Source organism: Oncorhynchus masou, chromosome 24 (genome assembly GCF_036934945.1).
Source record: "Oncorhynchus masou masou isolate Uvic2021 chromosome 24, UVic_Omas_1.1, whole genome shotgun sequence".
Taxonomy (NCBI): domain Eukaryota; kingdom Metazoa; phylum Chordata; class Actinopteri; order Salmoniformes; family Salmonidae; genus Oncorhynchus; species Oncorhynchus masou.
Window position 1 is genome coordinate 16571328 of NC_088235.1, and position 21586 is coordinate 16592913.

General features: G+C 43.0%; 1 protein-coding gene across 6 annotated transcripts in view; it reads left to right on the forward strand.

The window, feature by feature from the left end:
* Positions 1–21586, forward strand: part of LOC135511864 (neurexin-1a-like) — a 918691-nt gene that overhangs the window by 720482 nt on the left and 176623 nt on the right. For all 6 annotated transcript variants that reach the window (XM_064933362.1, XM_064933358.1, XM_064933359.1 and 3 more), the window contains one exon: positions 1672–1843. In XM_064933362.1, coding sequence (XP_064789434.1) covers positions 1672–1843 — 172 coding nt within the window. The remainder of the gene's footprint in view (positions 1–1671; positions 1844–21586) is intronic.

Below are 21586 nucleotides of genomic sequence, written 5' to 3' on the forward strand. Positions count from 1 at the left end.
GCTAATAGAGACATACCCCAAAATAAATGCAGCAGTAATTTCTTCCAAAGGTGGCTCTACAAAGTATTGACTTTGGGGGGGGGTGAATAGTTACGCACGCTCAAGTTTTCTGTTTTAATTTGTCTTATTTCTTGTTTGTTTCACAAAAAAACTAATATTTTGCATCTTCAAAGTGGTATGCATGTTGTGTAAATCAAATGATACAAACCCCTCAAAAATCTATTTTAATTCCTAGTTGTAAGGCAACACAATAGGAAAAATGCCAAGGGGGTGAATACTTTTGCAAGCCACTGTATTTATTTCCCCTTTTGTACTTTAACTAATTGCACATAAAATGGCATTTGAAATGTCTTTATTATTTTGGAACTTCTGAGAGTGTAATGTTTACTGTTCATTAGTATTGTTTATTTCACTTTTGTGTATTATCTACTTCACTTGCTTTGGCAATGTTAGCATATGTTTGCATTGCCAAATAGCCCTCAAATTGAGAGAGAGAGAGAGAGAGAGAGTAGAAGAGAAGCTTGCCTGAGCCAACACACCACATAAAGCACTCCTGTGTACTGACTGAAGACCCTTCAATGATATGACTCGAGCTCATTACAACACATGCCTGACCTGTGTCGGGGGCAGAGATGGTGTGACAATGACGGAACAGACACACAGTATTGAACATATTTTTGGTATTATTTGATTCCATTTGGTTTATTCTTGTTTGATGCAAAACACTGAATCAATCCGTATCAATCAGATCTGAATGCCATATACATTCTCACAAAAAATATATTCCCACCTTCTAAATCAACAATGGTTGAGTAGTTTCAGTTTAAACTGTGCTTTGGGGCACACAGCAATATACAGATGGTCTCTCTAATTACCTGGAAGTGAAAATAGTCATGCTGACATAAAAATAATAGGGAGAAAAGTGTCAGTAAATAACCCAGTTGGTTTATTAGGAGGACACACACCATGGACAAGGTAGTCTTTTCACAAAGGCAATCAGTAAAAAACATTGCTCAGCCCCCTGAGTTATTTGCATTACCTAACCAATATGTAGCCTACTCATGTTTTTATTGTTTTGTTAAATCCAGATATCAGTGGCTAAACAGAAATAAATATTGATTGTGGACGTTGTTGTAACACTTGATTAGAATTGATAACTATATTTCTATTGACCAGGAAATCGATTCAGACAGCATTATACTGAGTATTACTTCTATGTAATGTCTCTGATTTGATTAGCTCACTATTTCCTTTCATTGTGTAAACATAATCAGATGGTATCTACAGTTCAGTGGCAAGGCATGGATGTGGTTATCATCATCATCATCATCATCGTCATTATCATCAACATCATCACCAGCATCATCATCATCATCTCCATCATCACCAACATCATCACCATCATCATCATCGTTGTCATCATCATCATCATTACCATCATCATCTTCTTCATCACAACATAAACACAATGACTCTTACACTTTGCTGTTCTTTATAAAACACCCAAACATCTGCTTTGGAATATACAAGATACACTTCCTTCTCATCGAGATACACTTCCTTCTCATCAAGATACATTTCCTTCTCATCAACTCACACTTCCTTCTCATCAAGATACATTTCCTTCTCATCTTTAAAACCTTATTTTCTCTTTCTTTTTTGTGTCAACAGGAAAAAGGAAACATTGCAGTTATATTTAATGTTGGAACGGACGACATAAATATCGAGGAGACAGCAAAGTTTGTAAATGATGGAAAGTACCATATAGTGAAGTTTACGCGGAGTGGTGGTAACGCCACACTACAGGTGGATGACCTACCTGTCATAGAGCGCTATCCCACAGGTAAGACACGCCTTATTACCTTCCCAGCATCCTCTCTGCTCACGGTGCTCTCTACCACACTTTGAATGTACCTGTACTTGAAATGTCCAAGAAGGGTATCCTAACTGTTGTCAGGTGAAGATTTAATATGTAATAATATATAATAAGGCTATTTAGAAATGGTGTATGACATGTTTTTGGTTGGTTTGTCATTTATATATACTGTGCTTATTTCTCATAATAATACTGTCCATTTTTTATACAGTAACCTTTGAAATGTCAACATGTCAGCAGAACGATGACTATTGTGTTGAGAAGGCTTTAAATATCAACACTTGGGTGTCTTGAATTCACAACATTTGAACTACTAAAAGGCTTTGACAAAGGCTACAGAGGATCCAAATCAGATGAATTATTTAATGTCTTGTTATATGTTACAGCATTTGTCATGTTCCCACATATAGGCTACTCTAACCAGGAAGTGAACGTGTTCTGTTACCCAGCAACACCCATAGCTTTCACTGAAGTAAGTTAAGACAGCAAATTGAAATGGCCAAATTCTAGTGGATTATGAAGTATTTAGCCATATTTTAAATGGTGAAACTATGGCATGGGGTGGCATTTTATTTCCATGGCAATGTCCTACTCTCCACTAGGGGCAACACAAGCATCTATTAGCATCTAGTTTAAACCTCGAGCTACAGCTCAGAAGATTGTGGGTTCAATCCCAGTGCTAGTTTTGTTTTGAAATGTTTGTTTTTCTATTTGAACCTTATCGCAAACCTTAACCACTCGGAATCAATGCCTAATCTTAACCCTAATGCCTCAATCTCAGTTAATCAATTTAACACTAATGCCAACATTTCGGAATGAAATCCTAATTTCAACCGTCAAGGTTAGTTTCAGTTTAAATTGTGCGCAGTTTGACTGACAGCTAACATACATCAAAATATGCAGCACAGATGGCCGCACATGCCAGAATTAAAAGGGCTGGCCATGCCATATCTCTGTTGCTGCAAGTATGCCAGTTTCTTTGGAGATTGTTTTGCAAAATTGTCTACTCTAAACAAATTACAATTATTTCAAGGGACACAGTATGGTTAATCCCATTAATTGACATAACGGCTGGAATATTGGAACTGGCATGTCACTTCCTGTGATTTCCTTTCTGTAAATATTATTGTCTATCCTCTGGACAAATATTATGTAGGGAGACTCAATGATAATCTATGTTTGCCTGCAACAGCAAACAGTTTCACTGTTTTCTTATGGTATAAGATGTATAAGATAGAATATGAACATATTACCCACGCTCTGTCATGACAGTTCTCAGGAAAAGAGCCTTTGGAGGAGGGGACTAGTTTATAGGAGAGGGGCCTAAAACAAGAGGAGTAATTGCGAAAGGTGCTTTGCTCATATGGGTGGACCCTGCCTGGTATGTGAGGATCCTGGTGCATAGGGGAGGGGCCTAGCTCATAGGATCAGGATCGCCTGAGTCTAACTCAACAATCTTGGCATGAGGACAAACCAGAGATGATTTCAACCTGTCCGCCCTCCTCTCCTCCTTCTCTAATGTTTGTTGACCTTTTCAGGCGGCCCAGTGCATTCACCAAAAACTAAAGAGGGCTTTTATGACTGGGGACAGATTCGCTCGTCACTCTTCGCCTCAGGTAGACAGGCGAAATGAATGCCTTGTGACGGGCAGAAAACATGGAGGAACATTCACCGCAGGGTTAATAGACTGATGGCTGTATAGTTTTTAGAGGATCTATGGTTGCTATAGGATCTTAGCTGTGCAGGAGAGAGACTCACTGACACACAGACGGACAGGCACACAGACGGGCAGAAAAACACAGACGGACAGGCACACAGACGGGCAGAAAAACACAGACAGACAGAAACACACACACATACATGCATGCATACATACATACATACATACATACATACATACATACATACATACATACATACATACATATATACATACATACATACATACATACACACACAAACACACACACACATATCAATACACTAAATCTTTTGGATACTTGAACAGATAATTGCATCTTGAGACAGCCATTTTGGGGCAAAAAAGAATAGATAACTTGTTGCACAGAGAGATGTCTAAAAGGAAGTAGATTAATTTAGTTGAAGGTTGGTTAGCTCTCTAATGAATTCAGAGCTGCATGTTTACATTTGGTGTGAGGGGAGGAGTAATTAACCAAGGATATTTCTCAACGGCAGATTAAACTCACCGGCTCAATGGAGGAAATCAAGACAAAACAAATAATCAAGAAAAAAAAACATTTCAACAACTCCTCCTGAATGTCTTTGAGTCAGAATTCATTGTCTGTCTAAATCTGCAATAGGATCATTTGTTACCTAAAATATATTATTTTACTTTAATTAATTTGTTACCATTTGTTTCAGTGGTATAACAAAAACGTCTAGAAGGCAATTATGTCATTCTTATTATGTAAGTAAGGACACAATCGTCAAGACTTCACATCAGTGAATTCTAATTAAAATACTTGTCAGCTAAACATTCACTTTCAGATATAAGTTTCTGTTTAATTTCTTAGCTGCTGTATTGGAATGGGCTTCATTATCAAACGTGCAGTTGAATAACATGTAAAAGAGTTACTATTTGGATGTGATTAAAGACAAGTGTATCTACATCTTGTTTCCAAACTAAATGGTTTCTGTAGGCATGGTCAATTACATGTCAGTACAGTGGTGAATGCAGACACATCATATTCAGAAGGTTTGGTTGGTCTTTTTATAGAGCTCATTCACACAGACTAGACACGTATTAAACACAAACATTATTGGCATTTCTCCATTTTTAAAACTCCTAAGACAGATCTGTTTATTTTCTCTCTTAATTCTGACTTGACATGGAGTTCAGTATAATGTCCTGAAATGACTACAACTTCAGACTAAAGTTTTTCAAAGTCAGCGCATTAAAATAAAAAATAAATCACGAGAGATGAATTAGATTTTGTGCCACTTAGTCAGAACTTGATTGACTCTGTGTCTCAAAGAAGGACTGATAAGACACCAGAATGAAACAACCAAAGAAAGGAGGGAGGGAAGAGGAGTGGGAGAGATAAGATGAAGAACTTGTTACATATTTTTGTATTTCACATCAAGCAGAGTAAAAACATGTTATAGTTATACAGTAGTATACATCAACAGAGCCAAGACAGTCCTACTGGTGTCCCTCATTGTAACTCTATGAAAGGAAACCATTATACAAAATAACATTGAACATGGATATGCAGTGTAAGTCATTTGGAATTTCCAAACAACATATAATCAACAGACACACATTTAAATCCACCTATCGTTGTTTGGAGATATGAGGGGATGATGGGGTTTTTCAACTGACGTCATGACGTCCCCTGTATGCCCACCCGCTAGCCTGCTAGCCTCGGCCCACTAGCTGTCTGGAGCACATCGGACCGTTAGCTATAAGAGGCCCATCGGGCAAAATCTTTGGCCACAATACCTATTTTGCCACGAGCCCGGCTGATCCATCCTCTGACCTGAAACCCCCCAACAGAGGCTAGCCAGCTAACTAGCTACTAGCTAGTGGTCAGCTACCTTCAGCTACCTTTAGCCCGGGCAACTCTCGCCAGTCTGCACAGCGCGACTCAAACCAGAGCAAATTGGACTCATTTTTCTCCATATCTATGGATTCCTATCGCAAGCTCTGAACCTTTTTTTTACTCACCTGGATCAACGCAGCTAACTAGCTACTCTCCGAGTGGCCACTCCTGGCTAAGGTCTCTGTCCCGAAGCAAGAACCAACTAGCCTGAAGCTAGCCTTGCTAGGCCCATCTGCTAGCTTGATAGCCGTGGCACACTAGCTGTCGAGAGCACACCGGACTGTTAGCTTATGAGGCCAAACGGACAAATTCTTTGGCCACTATACCTATTTTGCCAATTGTCCTGGTTTACCACACGGAGCCCTACTGATCCATCTGCCAATGTCACAGCTCGAGGGAGCCACACCAGACCTTCTTCCTTGCTAGCCCCGGCCCGCTAGCTGCCTGAAGCCACTCGCTGGACTCCTATGATCACTTGGCTACACATGCCTCACCCTAACGTCAATAGGCCTTGTCCATTGCTGTGTTGGTTAGTAATTATTGCCTTATTTCACTGTAGAGTCTCTAGCCCTGCTCAATATGCCTTAGTTAACACTTTAGTTTCAGCTCCCACACATGCAGTGACATCACCTGGTTTAAATTATATTTCTAGAGACAATAGCTCTATCATTGTCACTCTATGCACAGGTTTTCCCCAATGTATTCACATCCTACTTTACCTTTGTCTGTACATTTTGCCTTGAATCTTTTCTACCGTGCCCAGAAATCTGCTCCTTTTACTCTCTGTTCTGAACGTACTAGATGGCCAGTTCTTTTAGCCTTTAGCCATACCATAATCCTACTCCTCCTCTCTTCCTCTGGTGATGTGGAGGTTAATCCAGGCCCTGCAGTGCCTACCTCCACTCCAATTCCCCAGGTGCTCTCATTTGTTGACTTCTGTAACCATAAAAGCCTTGGTTTCATGCATGTTAACATTAGAAGCCTCCTCCCTAAGTTTGTTTTATTCACTGCCCAAGCACACTCTGCAAACCCAAATGTCCTAGCCGTGTCTAAATCCTGGTTTAGGAAGACCACCAAAAACCCTGAAATTTTCATCACTAACTATAACATTTTCCGACAAGATAGAGCTGCCAAAGGGAGCGGAGTTGCAATCTACTGCAGCGATAGCCTGCAGATTTCTGTCTTAATAGCCAGGTCTGTGCCCAAACAATTTGAGCTTCTACTTTTAAAAATTCACCTCTCTAGAAACAAGTCTCTTACCGATGCCGCTTGCTATAGACCACCTTCTGCCCCCAGCTGTGCCCTGGACACCATATGCGTATTGATTGCCCCCCATCTGTCTTCAGAGCTCATGCTGCTAGGTGATCTAAACTGGGACATCCTTAAGACCCCGGCAATCCTACAATCTCAGTTTATAGCTCTCAATCTCACACAAATTATCAATGAACCCACCAGGTACAACCTCAAATCCGTAAACATGGGCACCCTCATATATATCATCCTAACCAACCTGATCTCCAAATACACCTCTGCTGTCTTCAACCAGAATCTCAGCGATCACTGCCTCATTGTCTGCATGCGTAATGGGTCTGTGGTCAATCGACCACCCCTCATCACTGTCAAACACTCCCTAAATCACTTTAGCGAGCAGGTCTTTCTAATCAATCTGGCCCGGGTATCCTGGAATGATATTGACCTTATTCCTCCAGTAGAGGATGTCTGGTTGTTCTTTAAAAGTGCTTTCCTCACCATCTTAAATAAGCATGCCCCTTTCAAAAAATGTAGAACCAGGAACAGATATAGCCCTTGGTTCACGCCAGACCTGACTGCCCTTGACCAGCACAAAAACATCCTGTGGCGTACCTCATTAGAATCAAATAGCACCCGCGATATGCAACTCTTCAGGGAAGTTTAGAACCAATATACACAGGCAGTTAGGAAAGCAAAGGCTAGTTTTTTCAAACAGAAATTTGCATCCTGTAGCACTAACTCCCAAAAGTTCTGGGACACAGTAAAGTCCATGGAGAATAAGAGCACGTCCTCCCAGCTGCCCACTGCACTGAGACTAGGAAACACTGGCAACACCGATAAATCCAAAACAAAAAGCATTTTTCTATGGCTGGCCATGCTTTCCACCTGGCTACCACTACCCCGGTCAACAGCCCTGCACCCCTCACTGCAACTTGCCCAAGCCTCCCCATTTCTCCTTCACCTAAATCCAGATAGCTGATGTTTTGAAAGAGCTGCAAAATCTGGACCCCTACAAATCAGCCGGGCTAGACAATTTCGACCCTCTCCTCCTAAAATGATCCACCAAAATTGTTGCAACCCCTATTACCAGCTTGTTCAACCTCTCTTTCGTATTTTCTGAGATCCTCAAAGATTGGAAAGCTGCCACGGTCATCCCCCTCTTCAAAGGGGGAGACACTCTAGACCCAAACTGCTACAGACCTATATCTATCCTACCCTGCCTTTCTAAGGTCTTCGAAAGTTAACAAACAGATCACCAACCTTTTTGAATCCCACCATACCTTCTCCGCTATGCAATCTGGTTTCAGAGCGGGTCATGGGTGCACCTCAGCCATGCTCAAGGTCCTAAACACCATCATAGCCGCCAACGATAAGAGACATTACTGTGCAGCTGTATTCATCGACCTGGCCAAGGCTTTTGACTCTGTCAATAACCACATTCTTATTGGCAGACAACAGCCTTGGTTTCTCAAATTACTGCCTCGATAGGTTCACCAACTACTTCTCTGTCAGTGTGAGTTCAGTGTTTCAAATCGGAGGGCCTGTTGTCCGGACCTCTGGCAGTCTCTATGGGGGTGCCACAGGGTTCAATCCTCTGGCTGACTATTTTCTCTGTATATAACAATGATGTTGCTCTTGCTGCTGGTGATTCTCTGATCCACCTCTACACAGACAACACCATTCTGTATACCTCTGGCCTTTCTTTGGACATTGTGTTAACTAACCTGCAGAGACGAGCTTAAATGCCATACAACTCTCCTTCCGTGGCATCCAACTGCTCTTAAATGCAAGCAAAACTAAATACATTTTCTTCAACCGATCGCTGCCCACACCTACCCACCCGTCCAGCATCACTACTGTGGACAGATCTGACTTAGAATATGTGGACAACTACAAATACCTAGGTGTCTGGTTAGAGTGTAAACTCTCCTTCCAGACTCACATTAAGCATCTCTAATCCAAAATTAAATCTAGAATTGGCATCCTATTTCACATAAAGCTCTCATGCTGCCAAACATACCCTAGTAAAACTGACTATCCTACCGATCCTTGGCTTCGGAGATGTCATTTACAAAATAGCCTCCAAAACTCAACTCAGCAAACTGGATGCAGTCTAGCACGGTGCCGTCTGTTTTGTCACCAAAGCCCCATATCATATACCTACCACTACTGTGACCTGTATGCTGTCGTAGGCTGGCCCTCGCTTCCTATCTGTAGCCAAACCCACTGGCTCCAGGTCATCTATAAGTCATTGCTAGGTAAAGCCCTGCCTTATCTCAGCTCACTGGTCACTATAGCAGCACCCACTCGCAGCACGCGCTCCAGCAGGTATATTTCACTGGTCACGCCCATAGCCAATTCTTCCTTCGGCCGCCTTTCCTTCCAGTTCTCTACTGCCAATGACTGGAACTAACTGACTCATATCTCCCTCACTAGCTTCAAGCACAAGCTGTTAGAGCAGCTCACAGATCACTGCACCTGTACATAGCCCATCTGTAAATAGCCCATCCAACTACCTCATCACCATAAGTACCTAGATGTCTGGGTAGACTGTAAACTCTCCTTCCAGACCCATATCAAACATCTCCAATCTAAAATCAAATCTAGAGTCGGCTTTCTATTCCGCAACAAAGCCTCCTTCACTCACGCCGCCAAACTTACCCTAGTAAAACTGACTATCCCACCGATCCTCGACTTTGGCGATGTCATCTTCAAAATAGCTTCCAATACTCTACTCAGCAAACTGGATGCAGTTTATCACAGTGCCATCCGTTTTGTTACAAAAGCACCTTATACCACCCACCACTGTGACCTGTATGCTCTAGTCAGCTGGCCCTCGCTACATATTCGTTGCCAGACCCACTGGCTCCAAGACATCTACAGGTCCATGCTAGGTAAAGCTCCGCCTTATCTCAGTTCACTGGTCACGATGACAACACCCACCCGTAACACGCGCTCCAGCAGGTCTATCTCACTGATCACCCCTGAAGCCAACACCTCATTTGGGCGCCTTTCCTTCCAGTTCTCTGCTGCCTGTGACTGGAATGAATTGTAAAAATCGCTGAAGTTGGAGACTTTTATCTCCCTCACCAACTTTAAACATCTGCTATCTGAGCAGTTAACTGATCACTGCAGCTGTACATAGTCCATCGGTAAATAGCCCACCCAATTTACCTACCTCATCCCCATACCGTTTTTATTTATTTACTTTTTTGCTCTTTTGCACACCAGTATCTCTACCTGCACATGACCATCTGATCATTTATCACTTCAGTGTTAATCTGCAAAATTGTAATTATTCACCTACCTCCTCATGCCTTTTGCACACAATGTATATAGACTCTTTTTCAATTTTTTTCTGTGTTATTGACTTGTTTATTGTTTACTCCATGTGTAACTCTGCGTTGTTGTCTGTTCACACTGCTATGCTTTATCTTGGCCAGGTCGCAGTTGTAAATGAGAACTTGTTCTCAACTAGCCTACCTGGTTAAATAAAGGTGAAATAAAAAAATATTGTCATTTATTTGATTTATTTTGCTTCTTTGCACCCAAGTATCGCTACTTGCACACTCATCTTCTGCACATCTATCACCCCAGTGTTTTAATTTGCCATACTGTAATAATTTCATCGCTATGGCCTATTTATTGCCTCACCCACTTTATCCTACCTCATTTGCACACACTGTATATAGACTTTCTCTATTGTTTTATTGACTGTATATGTGTTTATTCCATGTGTAACTCTGTTGTTGTTTGTGTCGCACTGCTTTGCTTTTTCTTGGCCATATCACAGTTGAAAATGAGAATTTGTTCTCAACTAGCCTACCTGGTTAAATAAAACCATTTAAAAATGGCTCATTTGATTCGGATGAACATAAATTAGTTCAATTTCTTACCAGATTCAAGTGTTAACTGCTAGTTAACTACCCATTAAATATGAATGAGTTTAGCTATACACAAATAGGACAACTTCCTATGTACAGTAAATGGTGCTCTGTGTGAGGATTATCTGACGAAACAGGATTAATCCAAGCCCACCTCTCTCTCTGTTGCTCTGTTGCTCTGTTGCTCTGTGAGAGAGAGAGAGAGGAGAGGAGAGAGAGAGAGAGAGGGGAGAGGGAGAGAGAGGGAGAGGGAGAGAGAGGGAGAGAGAGAGAGAAAGCAAGCAAGCAACCAATGGGTTGAGGCAGGGATGCAGCTTAAGTATATCAACAAAGTGGCGAGGGCACTATAACAGTTTACAGCACCCGGCCTCACCCTACTAGAATCTTAAATCAAATCTCTACTGTTTGCTGATGATCTGGTACTTCTGTCCCCAACCAAAGGAGGGCCTACAGCAGCACCTAGATCTTCTGCACAGATTATGTCAGACCTGGGCCCTGACGGTAAATCTTAGTAAAGCAAAACAAATGGTGAAAAAAAGATCCAGTTGCCAGGACTACAAATACAAATTCCATTTAGACACCTTACCTTAGAGCACACAAAAACTATACATACAGTGCCTTGCGAAAGTATTCGGCCCCCTTGAACTTTGCAAACTTTTGCCACATTTCAGGCTTCAATCATAAAGATATAAAACTGTATTTTTTTGTGAAGAATCAACAACAAGTGGGACACAATCATGAAGTGGAACGACATTTATTAGATATTTCAAACTTTTTTAACATATCAAAAACAAAAAAATTGGGCGTGCAAAATTATTCATCCTCTTTACTTTCAGTGCAGCAAACTCTCTCCAGAAGTTCAGTGAGGATCTCTGAATGATCCAATGTTGACCTAAATGACTAATGATGATAAATACAATCCACCTGTGTGTAATCAAGTCTCCGTATGAATGCACCTGCACTGTGATAGTCTCAGAGGTCCGTTAAAAGCGCAGAGAGCATCGTGAAGAACAAGGAACACACCAGGCAGGTCCGAGATACTGTTGTGAAGAAGTTTAAAGCCGGATTTGTAAACAAAAATATTTCCCAAGCTTTAAACATCCCAATGAGCACTGTGCAAGCGATACTATTGAAATGGAAGGAGTATCAGAGCACTGCAAATCTACCAAGACCTGGCCGTCCCCCTAAACTTTCAGCTCATACAAGGAGAAGACTGATCAGAGATGCAGCCAAGAGGCCCATGATCACTCTGGATGAACTGCAGAGATCTACAGCTGAGGTGGGAGACTCTGTCCATAGGACAACAATCAGTCGTATATTGCACAAATCTGGCCTTTATGGAAGAGTGGCAAGAAGAAAGCCATTTCTTAAAGATATCCATAAAAAGTGTTGTTTAAAGTTTGCCACAAGCCACCTGGGAGACACACCAAACATGTGGAAGAAGGTGCTCTGGTCAGATGAAACCAAAATTGAGCTTTTTGGCAACAATGCAAAATGTTATGTTTGGCGTAAAAGCAACACAGCTCATCACCCCGAACACACCATACCCACTGTCAAACAGTGGTGGCAGCATCATGGTTTGGGCCTGCTTTTCTTCAACAGGGACAGGGAAGATGGTTAAAATTGATGGGAAGATGGATGGAGCCAAATACAGGACCATTCTGGAAGAAAACCTGATGGAGTCTGCAAAAGACCTGAGACTGGGACGGAGATTTGTCTTCCAACAAGACAATGATCCAAAACATAAAGCAAAATCTACAATGGAATGGTTCAAAAATAAACATATCCAGGTGTTAGAATGGCCAAGTCAAAGTCCAGACCTGAATCCAATCGAGAATCTGTGGAAAGAACTGAAAACTGCTGTTCACAAATGCTTTCCATCCAACCTCACTGAGCTCGAGCTGTTTTGCAAGGAGGAATGGGAAAACATTTCAGTCTCTCGATGTGCAAAACTGATAGAGACATACCCCAAGCGACTTACAGCTGTAATCGCAGCAAAAGGTGGGGCTACAAAGTATTAACTTAAGGGGGCTGAATAATTTTGCACGCCCAATTTTTCAGTTTTTGATTTGTTAAAAAAGTTTGAAATATCCAATAAATGTCGTTCCACTTCATGATTGTGTCCCACTTGTTGTCGATTCTTCACAAAAAAATACAGTTTTATATCTTTATGTTTGAAGCCTGAAATGTGGCAAAAGGTCGCAAAGTTCAAGGGGTCCAAATACTTTCGCAAGGCACTGTACCTCGCCCTAAACATCAGTGCCACAGGTAACTTCCACAAAGCTGTGAATGATCTGAGAGATAAGGCAAGAAGGGAATCTATGCCATCAAAAGGAACATTAAATTCGACCTACCAATTAGGGTCTGGCTAAAATAAAAATACTTTAATCAGTTATAGGACCCATTGCCCTTTATGGTTGTGAGGTCTGGGGTCTGCTCACCAACCAAGAATTCACAAAATGGTACATCTCCAAATTGAGACTCTGCATAAAGAATTCGACAAAAATAGTGCATTGCAGAGCAGAATTAGGCCAATATCCACTAACTTTCTAAATCCAGAAAAGAGACATTAACTCCTACAATCACCTAAAATGAAGTGATTCCCAAACCTACCATAACAAAGTCATCACCTACAGAGAGATGAACCTGGAGAAGAGTCCCCTAAGCAAGCTGGTCCTGGGGCTCTGTTCACAAACACAAACATACCCCACAGAGAACCAGGATAGCAACACAATTAGACTCAACCAAATCATGAGAAAACAACAAAATAATTACTTGACACATTGGAAAGAATTAACAAAACAAAAAGCAAGCTAGAATGCTATTTGGCCCAAACAGAGAGTACACAGTGGCAGAATACCTGACCACTGTGACTGACCCAAACTTAAGGAAAGATTTGAATATGTACATGCTCAATGAGCATAGCCTTGCTATTGAGAAAGACTGCCATTGGCAGACATGGCTCTCAAGAGAAGACAGGCTATGTGCAAACTGCCCACTAAATGAGGTGGAAACTGAGCTACACTTCCTGACCTCCTGACAAATATTTGACCATATTGGAGACATATTTCTCTCAGATTACACAGATCCACAAATAATTTTGGGGAAAAAAATGAATTTTGATAAACTCCTGTATATATTGGGGGAAATTCTACAGTGTGCATCACAGCAGCAAGATGTGTGACCTGTAGGCACAAGAAAAAGGCAACCAGTGAAGAACAAACATCATTGTAAATACAACCCATTTTTATATTTATTTATTTCCCTTTTGTACTTTAAGTATTGCAGATACTATAACATTTGAAATGTCTTTATTCTTTTGGAACTTTTGTAGTGTAATGTTTACTGTAAATATTTTGGTTTATTTCACTTTTGTTTATTATCTAGTTTACTTTCTTTTGCAATGTACAGTTGAAGTCAGAAGTTTACATACAACGTAGCCAAATTCATTTAAACTCAGTTTGTCACAATTTCTAACATTTAATACTAGTAAAAATTATCTGTCTTAGGTCAGTTAGGATCACCACTTTATTTTAAGAAATTGAAATGTCAGAATAATAATAGAGAGAATTATGTATTTCAGCTTTTATTTCTTTCATCGTGGGTCAGAAGTTTACATACAGTCAATTAGTATTTGGTAGCATTGCCTTTAATTTGTTTAACTTGGGTCAAACGTTTCGGGTAGCCTTCCACAAGCTTCCCACAATAAGTTGGGTGAATTGTGGCCCATTCCTCCTGACATAGGCTGGTGGAACTGAGTCAGGTTTGTAGGCCTCCTTGCTCACACACACTTTTTCAGTTCAGCCCACAGGTTTCCTATAGGATTGAGGTCAGGCCTTTGTGATGGCCACTCCAATACCTTGACTTGTTGTTCTTAAGCCATTTTGCCACAACTTTGAAAGTATGCTTGAGATCATTGTCCATTTGGAAGACACATTTGTGAACAAGCTTTAACTTCCTTACTGATGTCTTGAGATGTTGCTTCAATATATCCACATCATTTTCCTCTTTCATGATGCCATCTATTTTGTGAAGTGCATCAGTCTCCCATGCAGCAAAGCACCCCCACTACACGATGCTGCCACCCCCATGCTTCACGGATGGGATGATGATCTTCGGCTTGCAAGCCTCCCTCTTTTTCCTTCAACATAACAATGGTGATTATGGCCATACAGTTCTATTTTTGTTTCATCAGACCAGAGGACATTTCTCCAAAATGTATGATCTTTGTCACAATGTGCAGTTGCAAACCATAGTCTGGCTTTTTTATGGCGGTTTTGGAGCAGTGGCTTCTTCCTTGCTGAGTGGCTTTTCAGGTTAAGTCAACATAGGATTAATTTTACTGTGGATATACTGTAGATACTTTTGTACCTGTTTTCTCCAGCATCTTCCCAAGGTCCTTGCTGTTGTTCTGGGATTGATTTACAGTTTTCGCACCAAAGTATGTTCATCGCTAGGAGACAGAACGCGTCTCCTTTCTCAGCGGTAATGGTGAACGTGCTTCCTTCAGGTGTTTGGAAATTGCTCCCAAGCATGACCCAAGCTTCTGAGGTCTTGGCTGTTTGGTTTTTTATTTTCCCATTATGTCAAGCAAAGAGGCACTAAGTTTGATGGTAGGCCTTAAAATGCATCTACAGGTACACCTCCAATTGACAAAAAATATATCAATTAGCCTATCAGAAGCTTCTAAAGCCATGACATAATTTTCTGGATTTTTCCAAGCTGTGTAAAGGCACAGTCCATTTAGGATATGTAAACTTCTGACCCACTGGAATTGTAATACGGTGAATTATAAGTGAAATTATCTGTCTGTAAACAATTCTTGGAAAAATGACTTGTGTCATGCCAAACTAGTTTGTTAACAAGAAATGTTTTAATGACTCCAACTTCTGAATTCAGCTATAAATATATTTTTCCCATGCCAGTAAAGCACCTTAAATGGAAAATAAAAATTGGGAGAGAGAGAAGAAGACAACAGGCTAAAAGGGTGAAGGAATGGAGGGAGACCACCATTGAGAGCGAGAGACAAACAGAGAGAAAGAAAGAGACAGGGGGAGGAAGGAGAACATATTGGATGGGATGGAGGGGACCACCATTGTGAAAAGCAGGGTGGGGATAATTGCACAACTTGTGCCTGTACACCGCTCGCTCATGTAATATCATTAAAATGTCCCATTCTGCCTACTTAACGACCCATTAGTCTGTCCTTACCCCAATTATCAGAGGCTCTGTGTGTCCCAAATGACACTCTTACTTCTCCAATATAGTCTGTAGTACTATGAGCCCTGGTCAAAAGTAGTGCACTATAAGGGGAATAGGGTGCCAATTGGGATGCTGTCGCAGACTTCGTATTATATGGAGTACATGCAGCCTCAGAAATTAGACCCTCTTTCTTCTCCAGAGTCTGGGCCATGGAGGTAATACCATTACAATGGTGCTGTCAAGTCCAGAGGGTACTGTAGCAGGGTAGTACACTACTCTATTGGAGGGAACGGCTAGTGCTGTAAGCATGTCTACCACACAGGCGCAATGGCCTTATTATTATACTCTTATCAGAGCATGATGCACAAACAAAGATACCCCTCTTAATCTCTGGTCTCTCTTACCCTCTCTCTCTATTTCTCTCTCTCATTACTGCTCAGTCTTCATCTCTCTCTCTCTCTCTTTCTCACTGTCTCTCTCTTTAACTCTGGTCTCTCCCTCCCTCTCTTTAACTCTGGTCTCCCCCCCACACACACACACACACATGCACACATGCACATACACAAAAAAGACACACACGCTCACACAGTATTGTGGTTATGCTGTCTCTGTGAGCTCCTGCTTAATTATTTCCCAGGCCTCTAAATGAACAGTGGAAGAAACCATTTGCATATCTTGTTGATTTAATGTGGAGAGGAGAGATAGAGAGCGTTGTTCTAAGAGCTTGTGGTGAGATAAAGGCTGGCTCTTTTCTGAGCACTTTATTAACACAGAAAACAAATAGCACGGACAAGCCAGGCTGTCCGGGACTGGGGGGACAATGTGGGCAGCTCAGTCTAAATCACTGCTGTCTGGTGGGGGGAGATAAGGTAGAGGCTGGTCCCTGTCCTGCTTTTCCAGACCCTATCTCCATCCAGCAGCAGGGTAGCCACACCAGGCTCAGATCAACCTGTACACTGTTTAGAACAGAATTAATGGGTATGGCTGTTGTGATAGAAACCAGAGGACAACATTGTTTTGTTAATGAACAACAAAAAAATGATCCCTGAAATGGGATAGATTCCGTGACCTGAGCTTTAATATAGAAAGAGAAAATGGACGGAGAAGACCCAATGGTCCATAATAACAATGCAAAGAAGAACGATAGTGTCTGGTCTTCTGCAGTATATCTACAGTATGTGTACTATATGTGTACTAGTTTCCTTTCTGGTTCTACCTTCTGCCTCTACGTCACTTTGACATGTAAGGTGCTCATTGGACACAAATGAAAAGTATTGTGTGTGTGTGTGTGTTCGTGTGTGTGTTTGTGTGTGCAAGGCTTGCGTGTATGCCACATCCTTGTTTGTCTCTTCACCCTCCAAAGCCTCCCTCTCTCTCTCTCTCTCTCTCTCTGTCTCTCTCTCTTTTTCTCAATGTCAATTTAAATTAAATTTAAGGGCTTTATTGGCATGAGAAATATATGTTAACATCGCCAAAACAAGTGAAGTAGATAATAAACAAAAGTAAATAGACAATGCTAATTAACAATTAATATTACACTCACAGAAGTTCCAAAAGAATAAAGACATGTCATATTATGTGTACATAGTTAAAGTACAAAGAAAAAATAAATAAACATAAATATGGGTTGTATTTACAATGGTGTTCGTTCTTCACTGGTTGCCCTTTTTTTCTTCTCTCTCTCTCTCTCTCTCTCTCTCTCTCTCTCTCTCTCTCTCTCAATTCAACAGGCTTTATAAGCATGGGAAAGCAAGTGAAATGGATACTAAACAAAAGTGAAATCTCTCTCTCCCAAGCCTCTCTCTCTCCCTCTCTCTCCCAAATCTCTCGCGCTCTCTCACAGGTCTTCTATTGTGTTTAAATGTCTCGGTGAAAAAGAGACTGTACAATTTTCTGAACCCTATCATTTGGAGAGAGATTACTCTTTTGTCAGAAGATAACTGGGAGGCATAAACATACAAATCAAATTGCAGCTTGTTACGAAATAAATACAGGAGTAAGAATGTAATAAATGACATAACAAGAGTAGCTCTCTCCTGCACATGCTCTGCCTCGTCCTACACGACACACATCTTCCATCCCGCGCTCCATCCCTCCATCTTTTTCACCCTCCCTCACTTCCCTGACCGCTCTGTCTTCCTCCTTCCTCAGCCCCATGGCTTTAGAAGAATCTCCACTTCTCCGTTCCGCTCCTCTCCTCCGTTCCGCTCCACTTCTCCGTTTCCGCTCCTCTCCTCCGTTCCGCTCCTCTCCTCCGTTCCGCACCTCTCCTCCGTTCCGCTCCTTTCCTCCGTTCCGCACCTCTCCTCCTTTCCGCTCCTCTCCTCCGTTCCGCTCCTCTCCTCCGTTCCGCTCCTCTCCTCCGTTCCGCTCCTCTCCTCCGTTCCACTCCTCTCCTCTTTTCCGCTCCTCTCCTCCGTTCCACTCCTCTCCTCCGTTCCGCACCTCTCCTCCTTTCCGCTCCTCTCCTCCTTTCCGCTCCTCTCCTCCGTTCCGCTCCTCTCCTCCATTCCGCTCCTCTCCTCCGTTCCGCTCCTCTCCTCCGTTCCGCTCCTCTCTCTGTTCCGCTCCTCTCCTCCATTCCGCTCCTCTCTCCGTTCCGCACCTCTCCTCCACCTCCTCATCCTGTCACTGTGGTCCAACCAACTACCAGCCTGTCACTGTGGTCCAACCAACTACCAGCTTGTCACTGTAGTCCAACCAACCAACAGCCTGTCACTGTGGTCCAACCAACTACCAGCTTGTCATTGTGGTCCAACCATCCAACAACCTGCCACTGTGGTCCAACCAACGACCAGCCTGTCACTGTGGTCCAACCAACTACCAGCCTGGCACTGTGTTCCAACCAACTACAAGCTTGTCATTGTGGTCCAACCAACTACCAGCCTGTCACTGTGGTCCAACCAACTACCAGCTTGTCATTGTGGTCCAACCATCCAACAACCTGCCACTGTGGTCCAACCAACGACCAGCCTGTCACTGTGGTCCAACCAACTACCAGCTTGTCATTGTGGTCCAACCATCCAACAACCTGCCACTGTGGTCCAACCAACCAACAGCCTGTCACTGTGTTCCAACCAACTACCAGCCTGTCACTGTGTTCCAACCAACTACCAGCCTGTCACTGTGTTCCAACCAACGCCCAGCCTGTCACTGTGGTCCAACCAACGCCCAGCCTGTCACTGTGTTCCAACCAACTACCAGCCTGGCACTGTGGTCCAACCAACTACCAGCCTGTCACTGTGGTCCAACCAACTACCAGCTTGTCATTGTGGTCCAACCATCCAACAACCTGCCACTGTGGTCCAACCAACCAACAGCCTGTCACTGTGTTCCAACCAACTACCAGCCTGTCACTGTGTTCCAACCAACTACCAGCCTGTCACTGTGTTCCAACCAACGCCCAGCCTGTCACTGTGGTCCAACCAACTACCAGCCTGTCACTGTGGTCCAACCAACTACCAGCCTGGCACTGTGTTCCAACCAACTACAAGCTTGTCATTGTGGTCCAACCAACTACCAGCCTGTCACTGTGGTCCAACCAACTACCAGCCTGTCACTGTGGTCCAACCAACGCCCAGCCTGTCACTGTGGTCCAACCAACTACCAGCCTGGCACTGTGTTCCAACCAACTACCAGCTTGTCATTGTGGTCCAACCATCCAACAACCTGCCACTGTGGTCCAACCAACGACCAGCCTGTCACTGTGGTCCAACCAACTACCAGCCTGGCACTGTGTTCCAACCAACTACAAGCTTGTCATTGTGGTCCAACCAACTACCAGCCTGTCACTGTGGTCCAACCAACGCCCAGCCTGTCACTGTGGTCCAACCAACTACCAGCCTGTCACTGTGGTCCAACCAACTACCAGCCTGTCACTGTGGTCCAACCAACTACCAGCCTGTCACTGTGGTCCAACCAACGCCCAGCCTGTCACTGTGGTCCAACCAACAACCTGCCACTGTCATATAGAAGCGACGAAGGTCCACCAACAACAACACTCTCCCTCTGAACTGGCTAAGACCCAATATCAATACTACTGTAGTAATCCACTTAGAATATAATACCCAATATTTTGCTTCATTCTGTGGTACAATATACTGTAAGTAGTCTTGGCTTGTGTGAGCCGGAACGGATCATAGGAGCAGGAGCATATGTTCTTTTTCTGTACAAGTACACCCCTGGCCAGGATGCTGGTCAGTCTAACTGCTTAAAGCTGAGTGCTTAGCAGAGATGCATTGGGCCTCATTTTTACAGTCTTGGGTATGACTCACCATGAGTCGAACTCCCATCCTTCCAATCTACTGGCCTCTCATTCACCTCCCTGTCACAAGAACAGACTGTCAGTAGCTTATTCTGCCAAACACACTGTCAGAAGCCTCCTCACCCACCTTACCAGAGCCTCCTAAACTCTCCAGTGGCGCCCTCACCAGTTGCTGTGTAGACATTAGATACAGGGGTAGATACTTGTTGTCTGTATCTCCTATATGGCCTGATCTCCTAATTCAGAATGACAGTTCACTATCTTACCTTTCACCACCAGACCTTCCTGCAGCCTCCATGTGATGTGTAGACAGGAAAGATACAGGCCAGGGAGGGGAGAGCAGGGTTCACATGCCAAACCCTGCCCCTGTCTACCCCTATCCCTTAACTCCAACTGGCATGATAAGAAGAATCCTTTGCAAGGCCCCTCCATGTCCCCATCTCATCCTGTTGAGTCACACTCAGTTCCTGTGAGATCTGCTTTGAGTCATGAGCTCCGAGTCTGACCTCCTTCAACCCCTGCAACCCTGCTACTATCCATCCCACTCCATGCCTCTCTAACTCTCGCTGTCTAACTCTCGCTGTCTAACTCTCGCTGTCTCTCTCTGTCTCACTGTCTCTCTCTGTCTCGCTGTCTCTCTCTCTCTCTCTCGCTGTCTCTCTCTCTCTCTCTCTCTCTCGCTGTCTCTCTCTCTCGCTGTATCTCTTGCTCTCGCTCTCTCTCTCTCTCGATGTCTCTCTCTCTCGCTGTCTCTCTCTCTCACTGTCTCTCTCTCTTGCTGTCTCTCTCTTGCTGTCTCTCTCTCTTGCTGTCTCTCTCTCTCGCTGTCTCTCTCTCTCTCTCTCTCTCACTGTCTCTCTCTCTTGCTGTCTCTCTCTCTCGCTGTCTCGCTGTCTCTCTCTCTCGCGCTCTTTCTCTTTCTCTCTCTCTCTCTCTCTCTCTCTCTCTCTCTTCCCATCCCCATCCCTTCTCCAATAATTGATGCTGTTCGTTCTTGCTCCACACTCCACACCAAATTACTGTTAGTCCCCTGAACCCTTACCTGCCCACACAGAATTAATGTTCTGATGTGACAAAACATTGTCAATCTGCCGGAAGAATGGAGCGAGTCAGAATTCAATCTCAGAAAAAGACAATGGCCGCGGGTGAGAACAAGGGGAGAATGCACTCAGTGGCAACGATCACTGTAGCGAAAGTCCTCTTTTCTCTTTCTGTAGATGTGATTGGTCTTGAGAAAGAATGTGTCCCAAATAGAACACTATACCTCACATAGTGCAATACTGTTGACATTGTCAAGTGTAGTGCACAATATAGTGAATAGGGGGCTATTTGGCAGTGATATAAAGTACTTAAGAAAAAATCCTCTACTGGATCGGTGGGTCCCCCGTGGGACGGTTGAGCTAATGTAGGCTAATGCGATTAGCGTGAGGTTGTAAACAACAAGAAAATCTCCCAGGACATAGACATATCTGATATTGGCAGAAAGCTTAAATTCTTGTTAATCTAACTGCACTGTCCAATTTACAATAGCTATTACAGTGAAACA